The sequence below is a fragment of the Artibeus jamaicensis genome, unplaced genomic scaffold (genome assembly GCF_021234435.1).
Source record: "Artibeus jamaicensis isolate MK-2021 breed Jamaican fruit bat unplaced genomic scaffold, CSHL_Jam_final contig_1303, whole genome shotgun sequence".
NCBI lineage: Eukaryota > Metazoa > Chordata > Mammalia > Chiroptera > Phyllostomidae > Artibeus > Artibeus jamaicensis.
The window spans coordinates 18,805-29,516 of record NW_026521256.1 but is presented as its reverse complement, the minus strand read 5'-3'; the positions used below and the strand labels follow the sequence as shown (position 1 = coordinate 29,516).

At 56.3% G+C, this 10,712-nt stretch overlaps 1 protein-coding gene across 1 annotated transcript; it reads left to right on the top strand.

Annotated features, from left to right (window-relative positions):
- Positions 1-5: 5 nt before the first annotated feature.
- On the top strand, positions 6-2,882 carry LOC119056406 (BOLA class I histocompatibility antigen, alpha chain BL3-7-like; the record flags this gene model as incomplete). Its single annotated transcript, XM_053667141.1, has 7 exons — positions 6-213; positions 401-676; positions 1,224-1,499; positions 1,583-1,690; positions 2,114-2,146; positions 2,285-2,332; positions 2,482-2,882. Coding segments are annotated over 7 exons (954 nt in total), but the record flags the coding sequence as incomplete, so codon positions are not given.
- Positions 2,883-10,712: the final 7,830 nt, after the last annotated feature.

The window sequence follows — 10,712 nt, the reverse complement described above, 5'->3', positions numbered from 1 at the left end:
TCGGCTACGTGGACGGCACCGAGTTCGTGCGGTTCGACAGCGACGCCGCGAACCCGAGGATGGAGCCGCGGGCGCCGTGGATGGAGGGTCCGTGGGTGGAGCAGGTGGAACCGCAGTACTGGGACCGGAACACGCGGACCATGAAGGAAAACACACAGGTTTTCCGAGTGAGCCTGAACACCCTGCGCGGCTACTACAACCAGAGCGACCACGGTGAGCGCGCGGGGCCGGGCACGACCCCCACCCCGCGGACCGGCGGGGTCGCCCCGAGTGTCGGCGTCCGAGCTTCACCCCGGGAGGAGCCCGCGGGACTCGGGTTTGGTTTTTCGGTTTCAGTTTCGGTTCGTCCCCGCGGGTGGGGGCGGGTCGGCGGGCGGGGCTGACCGCGGGGCGGGGTCAGGGTCTCACACTTACCAGGTGATGTACGGCTGCGACGTGGGGCCGGACGGGACCGTCCTCCGCGGGTATCTCCAGTCCGCCTACGACGGCGCCGACTACATCGCCCTGAACGAGGACCTGCGCTCCTGGACCGCGGCCGACACGGCGGCTCTGAACACGAAGCGCAAGTGGGAGGCGGCCGGTGCGGCGGAGCAACAGGGAACCTACGTGCACGGCCCGTGCAGGGAGTCGCTCCTGCGGTACCTGGAGCGCGGGAAGGCGGCGCTGCAGCGCGCAGGTACCGGGCTCGCGGGGCGCCCCCGCCCTCGGGCTGGGCTCCGACGGGGAGACGGGACGCGGGACCCGGGTCAGAACCGCCTCTGCGTGGTCGGGAGGCCGAGTCCGCCCGGACTTTCCGACCCGGGACCGGAGGGCGATCCGCCTTCTCTGAGGGACGCCCGGGGGGCAGCCTCCCCGGGGACCGAGGGGACGCGCCCCGAGATGACCGGTCAGCGGCTCCTCTGACCCCGGCGGCGCCCCGGCCCGTGGGGATCTCGTCTCTCAGGCCGGATCCCGCCCCGCACCCGCGGGTCTCGGTGCGACCCCCACTCTCCGCAGCCACGTGCCCACCCCCGGGTCTGGACCAGAAACGCTTTTCTCCCTCAGACCGGCCTGCACCTGGGCTGAGTCCCTCTGGTTCTAGAACGTTCTACAGACCAGGGCATCCCCCCAGGTGCCTCTGTCCAGACTGTGTCTCCTGTTTGCACCCCCCTCCCGTCCTGTCCAGTCTCGGGACTGCCACGCGGCCCCTGCGAAGTGCCCGACTTTCCGACCCTTGTCCTCAGACCCCCCAGAGGCACGAGTGACCCGCCACCCCACCTCTGAGCGGGAGGCCACCCTGAGGTGCTGGGCGCGGGGCTTCTACCCCGCGGACATCGCCCTGACCTGGCGGCGGGACGGGCAGGACCAGACCCAGGACACGGAGCTGGTGGAGACCAGGCCCTCGGGGGACGGGACCTTCCAGACCTGGGCGGCTGTGGTGGTGCCTCCCGGGGAGGAGCAGAGATACACGTGCCACGTGCAGCACCAGGGGCTGCGGGAGCCCCTGACACTGCGATGGGGTGAGGAGGGGCCTCTGGGGACTTCAGCGGGGTTGGGGGGGGATCCGGGGGAGCAGGGCCTTCACCTTCTTGTCCCTTTGCAGAGCCTCCTCCTGAGACCAGCACCATCATCATCTTGGGCGTCCTCTGTGGCCTGGTCCTGCTTGTAGTTGTGGCGGTTGGAGCTGTGATGTGGAGGAGGAGGCGCTCAGGTAGGGACGGGTGGGGTGTGCTTTGTCCCTCCCGGGGTCTCAAGCCCAGGAGACCCCCTTCATTAAAGGGAAGCATCGTCTTCACTCGTGTGCTTGCCAGTCTGGGGCCCTACTTGCTACAGTGACTGGTTAGGAAGGCACCTGTGAGATAAAGGACAGCTTTGTCACCCTGATGATTCTGGTGGTGGGGACCTGGCTCCCAAGAGTCACAGGTCCAAGGGGAGGGTCCCTGCTGAGGACAGACCTGCAGGAGGGTGGTCGGTCCAGTCCCTGCAGGTGAACCTCCCTCAGGTTTCCGGATCCTGCCCTGGGTCTGTAGTCAGAGTTCTGGAAACTTCCCTGGGGTCCAGCACCAGGACTTCCCTTGGGGCCTCAGGGCCCTGCCTCCTCCCTGGTGTCTCACAGGACGTTTTCTTCCCGCAGGTGGAAAAGGAAGGAGCTACGCTCAGGCTGCCAGTGAGTGTGGAGGGGGGACCCCTGAGACCCTGTGTCAGTCCAGACGGCAGCCCACGGGGGACCTCCCCCTCCCCCCGTAGTTCCTCCTTTAGCCTCCTGTCCTGGGGCTCTGACCACATCCTGTTTTGTGCCACCCAGGCAGTGACAGTGACCAGGGCTCTGATGTGTCTCTCACAGCTTGTAAAGGTGAGGCCCTGACAGAGGGAGGGTTGGGCAGAGGGGACGGGACTGGACAATGGGGGGACTCACTGGGGACAGCACAAGGTGGGCTGTTGGACAATGTCAACACCTACAGCCACTGATGGACATTTGTTCACGATTATTTTCTTGTCCAGCGTGAGACAGCTGCCCTGTCGGGGAATGAGTGACTGAAGGTTCCTCACACACTCACACCGCCAGCCCCTGTTTGTCACTTCAGGGACATCTCACTTCTGCTTCTGCAGCTGGCACCTGAATGTCTGTGTTCCCATCAGCTTCACTGGGAGGGGGAGGCGGGCCCACCCCGCCCACCAGCCCCCTCCCCACCTGTCCCTGCTCCAGCAGAGGGCCCGGCCCCCCAGCCCTGTCTGTGCTTCCTGGTGCCTGAGCTGCAGCTTCTCACTCCCTCATTGAAATGAGGGTCTGGGTGGAAATTTGTTTTCTCAATGCTTGCCCTGAGTGGTTGATGTGTTCATTAAAAAGTTGAAGATCCTAAATTTTGAAGGAAATAAATGGAATCATCGAGAAGTTTCCAGAACCCATGTGTTTGCTGTGCTGAGTCTGTTCAGGGACAGGAGAGGCTGTGAGGACCGAGCGTGGTCTGGCTGTGCCCGGTCGGCGCCCAGTGCATCATGGGCTTTGACGTGGTCCCTCCCTGAATGCGTCACCCTCTCCCCCTTTGTCCTTGTCCCTTTAGTAGAACCTTGTCCCAGCAGGACCTACGGTGATAAGCACCCAGTATCACGCAGGCCTCATAAACTGTCCCAGTGAAGCCCGTCTCCAGGACGGTGGGCAGCCAGGGCTTCGTGTGGCCGGGTCAGCCGAGGCTCAGGCCTGGGTCGGACCCTCAGCCCCATCTTCTGGGTCTTTATTTGTTGCGTGTTCATTTCTGTAGAGCAACACGACTGCGTTTGTCCTGTTAGGAGTCCTGGTCTCACTCTCCTCTGGGTGTCCCTGTCTGTCAGCAGAGGTGTTTTGCCTGTCACTGTCCCCACCAGGCCCAGGGGTCCCTGCACACGGGAGTCTGTGGTGCAGAGATGACCTATCAGACTTGTCCTGCCCTTGCCTCCTCTAGGGCTTGGCCGCTCTTTCATCTCATCCCAAACTCTCAGAGGAACTGGGTTCTGGACCGAGCAGAGCTGAGATCCCACAATATCTATCAGAGATCCGTCCCCATTGGAATTCCACTCTGCTCGCCCCGCCCTCCCCCTGCCCTTCAGTCCAGTGCTGGCTGCGGTGCCGGGATGCACAGAGCGGGGTCTGGGGTGGATTTGGTGGAGCCGCTCTGTGGGGAAAGTGCGGGGCATCGATGTGGGTGTGGGTGCACGTGGGGCCGTAGCTACCACAGAGCAGCTGTGGTTGGGGCCACGTGAATACAGACACTGCCTGCAGCATAGGGAGGTGCCCTGCCCTGACCATTAATGACCTGTGGTGGCTGCGTGCGTGACAGATGTGTGGCACTGGTTTTGCATATGGGGACATCACAGAGGCACAATCAGGATCACTGTCAGCCTTGTGGGGCTCGTGCTGGGTGGGGAGATGGGGTGTGAGCACAGCACACAGGGCGGTGTCTGTGGGAGGGTAAGTGGTCTGGGAAGATGTGGAGGGGACAGTGGTCCCCAGTGTGGGCTGTGGGGACAGGGAAGGCAGCTGTTTGATTTGGGTGGTCAGTGTGGGCCTCACTGGGAAGGTGGCCTGAGGGAAGATTTGAAGGACAGGAGGCATCACCCACCAGGATGTCTGGAGGAAGTCCTGTCCAGGCAGGGTACCCTCCAGTGCAAATGCCCCGGGGCAGCGGGGTCTCTGGAGTCTGGGAAGAAGGAGGAGGGGTGGGGTCAGTGTGGGAATGGGGTAGGGAGTGATGGAGATGAGACAGAGGCACGGCCAGACCACGTGGGCCTGGAGGACGTTGGAAGGGCACAACTGTGCTCTCAGTGAGGCAGGGGTCAGGGGACAGTGTGGAGCAGGAGGGGGACATGGCCTGATGTCCCCTTCAATGGGTCCCAGTGACTGCTGTGCTGAGAGCAGACTTGGCAGGTGAGGGAGGCAGTGTGCATGCAGGAGGGGTCTGTGCCGGGCTCCAGGATGGGGATGCTTCCCGGGGTGAGTGGTGGGAGTAGTGGGTGTGGGGGGACCCTGGAAACCTTCTGAGGGGGCCCTGACGGCCTTCCTAATGCTTAATCTGGGGTACCAGGGAGAGGAGTCCAGGTCACCAAACATCTCAGAGGACACAAGCAGAGAGAAGGAGTTGTGTCAGCAGAGATGGGGAGACTCTGGAAGCAGCAGATTTGAGGGGACACCAGGGACGTTCATTTTCAGAGAATGTGGAGCTGAGACGTGTGTGAGATCCCAGGGAGACGTCTGATTGGTGGTTGGACCGCTGAGTCTGGAGATGGGGAGATGTGCGGGCTGCACAGATAGACTTGGGAGGCCACACACACAAATGCTATTTAAAGCCGTGAGCATGGGCCAGGTCACCAAGGGGGTGACAGCTACAGAAGATGAAGGAAGAAGGACTGAACCAGGGCCCCAGTGCTGAGTGATCTGAGTGGACCGCACACCAGAGCCGCCTGCACAGTCGTCTCTGTGTCTAGAAGGCTGTTGAGCACCGAGTCCCAGACTTTCTTGTGCCCACAAATTACCTGCAGGCTTTGTTAAGACTCAGAAAGTCTGGAGCAGAGAGTGGGATTCTGGATTTATAACAAGGCTGGTGCGGCTGCTGCTGGTCCTCAGGTTGCACATTTAGCAGCAGGAACCCAGACCAGGATCCCACAGGGCTGTGCCTCAGCCTCACCTGCAGGGCTTGTCACAGGAGTGACCCTGGCCTGGGGCCTAATCCCCTGAGACTCGGGTCTGGGAGGGACCTGGGGTTTGTAAGAAGCCCCTCAAGCCATTGTGCAGCTCAGCCAGGGTGGGACCACTGAAGTCAGTGAGGGAGCTCGGGGTGGGGAGGGGTCTTCAATGCACATTTATTGTTTTTTTCTGCCTCAGAAAGAAAATGGAGGACATATATTGTCATTTATGAGACATGAGGTTGGGAGTCACAGTTGTTCTCTCTACCACGGGGTAGAGTCAGGTGGAAGGTTTAGGAGGCAGCCCTGGGTCAGCATAATAAAATATCTGAGTGAAACTGTCCCACAGGTGTATTTCTTGGAGCAAACAATGATATCCTAATTTTTTCTAATTTAGATATAAAGCAGTGTAGTGGCTTCTAATGCCATTTTGGAGAAAGTCACAGAACAGACCAGAGGCTGCTCAGCCAGGAACAGCCCACAGCCCAGCCTGGGTCCGGTCCCACACAAGCCCCGCTGCCCTGCTGCCGGACACAGATGTCACCGCTCACCCCACTGACTCCCCTGAGGCAGGACCCTGGGCCCTGCAGTCGGATGGCCGTCTCTGCTGCCCCTGCGCCTGGAAACTGTTGCTGCCACTCCCCCCACCCTGACCGAGTGCCCTCTGCACAGTCCCAGCCTCTCTGTGTCACCACGTCCTGAGTCAGAGTCTGGCACGTGGTCACCTCACTGGTGGGGCCTGTGCCGTGTGCAGATGCACGAATGCTGGGGACGTGGGTTCCCTCTGTCATGGAGGGACGTGGTCTCTGCCTCCCCCGAGACCCTTCTGTTTTGATGAGGACGGTTATTAACGTTCACTGTGGACGCTGAAGCAAGGAAAGGCCTAGAACAGAGGAAGCAACAGGAGACCAGGAGGGGCTGCTGTCAGCTCACTGGGGGGTCAGAAAAAGGGGGCCTTGGGCTCAGTCGGGGGGCAGCCTGGGATGAGCTGCTGCTGCCCAGTGCTCCCTGGATGCAAGTCTCCTGGGTCCCTTAGAGTTTAGGACACGCCCCCCCTGTGGGGGAGGAGGGGGAGGGAAGCACAGTCCTGCCCCAGGGAGGGAGGAGGTGCCCACCAGGACTCTGAGTGAGGAGCCTTCCCCTGTAGGACAGAGTCGGGGGCGGGGGTGGGGGTGGAAAAGGAAGACACATGTCAGTCCTTGGAGCAAAGTCTGACGCTGGAACTTTCTGGTGCATTACAGGCACTCGGGTTTGGCTGGAGGGACACGTGACCAATAAATGACGTCCCAGTCAGAGCGTCTCTTGCTTGCTCTTCCTCTGAGTTTCCCTGTGGGATGGTGAGGGGTGTTTTCCTCCATTCACCCACTTCTCTGATTCTCGGACACCAGCCGTGTCTCCTACAGTTCCGCTCAACTCCCACCTGAACTCCCTGGAGTTGCCTCAGACCCCACAGGGTCAGGGTCCGTCCCACAAGACTGCCCTCCCCTCAGAGCCAGTCTCAAGTTCAGGCCCCATGTTACCTGCATGTCTGTCCCACTCAGCTACAAAAGGTAGGGGCGGACTTCCGCCAAGATGGAGGCATAGGTGGATGTGCCGTGCCTTCTCCCACAACCAAGATTAGAGAAAACTAAATATTAGCAACAGAAAACACAGCCAGAACACGGAAAACTGAACTTTTCGGAAGTCCGTTAACAACAAATTCTTCAGCCTGACCGGTAAGGGGCGAAACCAGCGGCTGGCGGAGCAGGGTTGCACAGGAGGACTCGGCCAGACACACTCAGGCCCGCGGAATCCAGACGCAGGGTCAGACCTAGTGAGCGACCCAGCGAGCAACCAGGCGAGCGACCTCGGGGGAGACAGCCGGGCCCCGGGGCTGCGTGTTGACTGAGGTCGCGCATTTGTGCGAGGGTGGACAGGCGAGGAAGTGGGCGGTTGGACCAGGCCGGCAGGTCCCCACGGCAAGCGGCAGTGGAGGGCGCCGCCATTTCCCTGCTCTGACCCAACCTCCACATACAGCGTCATAACCCAGCGACTCTGAGTGGCCCGGCCCAGGTGAACCACCTAAGACACTGCTCCTCCGCACCCAGCTGTGAGAAGCGGAGGAGGGGATCGCCATTTCCCCCCTCTGGCCACGCCCCCACATACAGCATCACAACCCAGCGACCTGGGAATCCAAGCCGCCGCTTCTCACACTTAAAGGGCCCGAACAGACCAAGAATGGCGCAGGAGGATCTCAGAGCCCCAGAAATAAATCTAAGCGATGAAGAAATAGCAAAACTCACAGACGCACAGTTTAAAAAATTGGTGATCAGGATCCTCACAGAACTGGTTGATTATACGGACAAATTAGACAAATATATGAAGGCGAAACTCATTGAAATGAATGGAATTGCACAGGACACCAATAGCAATGAAAAGGAAACTGGGACTCAAATCAATGGAGTGGACCAGAAGAAAGCAAATAATGGCCAAACAGAAAAGAGTCAAGAAGCAAGAATTCAAAGAAATGAGGAGAGGCTTAGGAACCTCCAGGACATCTTTAAACGCTCCAACATCCGAATTATAGGGGTACCAGAAGGGGGAAAGGCACAGCCACCAGTGGAAAACTTATTTGAAAAAATAATAAAGGAGAGTTTCCCCAATCTGGCAAAGGAAATAGACTTCCAGGAAATCCAGGAAGCTCAGAGAGTACCAAAGAAGTTGGACCCAAGAAGGAACACACCAAGGCACATCGTAATTACATTAGCCAAGATTAAAATGAAGGAGAGAATCCTAGAAGCAGCAAGAGCTAAGGGGACAGTCACCTACAAAGGAGTCCCCATCAGACTGTCAGCGGATTTCTCAAAAGAGACCTTACAGGCAAGAAGGGGCTGGAAAGAGGTATTCCAAGTCATGAAAGCTAAAGACCTACAACCAAGATTGCTCTATCCAGCAAAACTTTCATTTAAAATGGAAGGACAGATAAGGTGCTTCTCAGATAAGATCAAATTCAAGGAGTTCATCATCACCAAGCCCTTATTATATGAAATGTTAAAGGGACTTATCTAAGAAAAAGAAGTTAAAGAAACATGAACAGTGAAAGGACAACAAACTCACAGTTATTAACAACCACACCTAAAACGAAAGCAAACTAAAAGGACAGCTAGATCAGGAGTGGAAACATAGAAATGAAGATCTCAAGGAGGGTTAGCAACAGGGGAGTGGGAGGAGGAGAAGGGGGGGAGAAGGTACAGAAAATAAGTAGCATAGACAGTAGATAGAAAATAGATGGGGGGGAGGGCAAGAATAGCATGGGAAATATAGAATCTAAAGGACTTGAGACACATGGTCATAAACTAAAGGGGGGTGATGGTGGGGATGGGGGGTAGGGTGGAGGGGAATAAAGGGGGAATAGAACAACTGTAACAGCATAATCAATAAAAAAAAAGTAAATAGTTAAAAAAAAAAAAAAAAAAGGTAGGGGCTCCCCCAAGTTCATTAATTTGCTGGATCAACTCACAGAATTCAGGAAAATGCTGTGCTCACTGTGCATTTTATTATAAACAATACACGTGAGCAGCCAGATGAAGAGGGACGTGGGGAGAAGTGGGGGAGGGTCCCGAGTGCCGGAGCCTCTGTCACCATGGAGTTGGAAAGTGTCACCCCAACTCCCCACATGGGGAGGGGTTCACCACTTCAGAACCTCTCTGAACCCCATTATTAGGGGGTTTATGAAAGTTCTACTATGTGGACAGATTTGACTAAATCCTTGGCCATTGGGGATTGAACTTGAACCCCAGCCCCTCCCCCAGAGGCTGGGCAGGGAGGCTGAGGGTCCTGACCCTCAGATCAAACCTGCTCTTTCTGGTGACCGGCCCCCACCCTGAAACTGTCCAGGACCCTCGGCCAAGCGTCACCTCATTAGCATCCTTGTCACTCAGGAGACTCCAAGGGTTTTAGGGGCTGTGTACAGGGAACCAGGGGCAGAGACCAAATACAGTCAGACCTCAGTTCCCAAATGTCCCCCATCTCGAACAATTCAGTTCATGACCAAACTGTTATTGGAAAATATGTCTCAGTTGTCAAACAAACTTTTCATTCTTCACCTGACAACCCCTCCAGGCCAATAACTGAATGATCAGTCCCCTGTATGACTGGGATCTCAAACAAACCGTTTCTTGAACAGAATTCCTGAATGAATGAAGCTGGAGAAGCGAGGTTTTCCTGCATTTCTGTGTCAGACCTCGGGTCTCTGACCACAGACCCATGGGCAGGAAGGGGCATCAGAACAGTGAGGTGACGCGGGCTCCCTGCCAGAGCCTGTCCAGTCCAGACCACGAGCCCAGTGCGACCTCTGAGTGAGCGAGTTCACAGGCCCGGACATTTATGGAAATTCCCAGCGGTTTGTGTCAGAGGGGAGGGTCAAAGTGAGTTGTACTGTGACATCACTCACAACTCCCCGCACGGCAAAATTAAACTCAGACTAAATCAGCTCTGGGCAAGAACTGGGACTAATTCTGTGTCTTGTTATTGCTACTGTGAGAGTCAGTTGGTTCAAATAATTTGAAACTGTGAAACGCTTCACTTTCTGGCACAACGAAGAATGACAACCAATCTAGAAACAATAAACAGAAAATCAAAGTGTGCCACAAAGAAGTGCCAGGAAACCAAACTGCATGGAACTCTGACAACCAGGGAAGCAAAGAAATGTTCACCCAGACCGGTAGGTGGGTGCGGATGGGCAGAGAGGAGGTGTTGGGAGGCGGGGGACCACGTAGGTGAGGTGGGCTGGCTGATCAGGAAACTCAAGCCTGGAAGCCAGCTGTAATCTGCGGGGGTTGCCATGGTGGGGGGACTCCCAGTCTCACAGGAGAGGCATTGGAAAGGGGGCTGCAGCCCAGTGAGTGGGCGGCATTGCTCCCTCTCTGACCCCTCCCCCACAGACAGCTCCACAACCTCCAGAACAACTTTAAACGTCCAACATCCGAATCCAAAGGGTGCCAGAAGGAGAAGAACAAGAGCAAGAAGTTGGAAACTCTTTTGAACAAATAATGAAGAAAAACTTCCCCAGTCTGGCAAATGAAATAGACTTCTAGGAAGTCCAGGAAGCTCAGAGAGTCCCAAAGAAAATGGACCCAAAGAGGAACATACCAAGGCACATCATCATTATGTTACCTAAGATTAAAGGTAAACACAAAATCCTAAAAGCAGCAAGAGAAAAGGAGACAGTTACCTACAAAGGAGTTCCCATCAGACTGTCAGGTGATTTCTCAAAAGAAACCTTACAAGCAAGAAGGGGCTGGAAAGGAGTATTCCAAGTCATGAAAGGCAAGGACCTACATCCAAGATTACTCTATCCAGCAAAGCTATCATTTAGAATGGAAGGGCAGATAAAGTGCTTCTCAGATAAGATCAAGTTGAAGGACTTCATCATCACCAAGTCCCTATTATATGTAATGTTAAAGGGACTTACCTAAGAAAAAGAAGATAAAAAACTATGAAAGGTAAAATGATAACAAACTCACAACTATGAGCAACTGAACCTAAAAACATGAAAACAAAAGTAAGCAAACAACTAGAACAGGAACAGAATCACA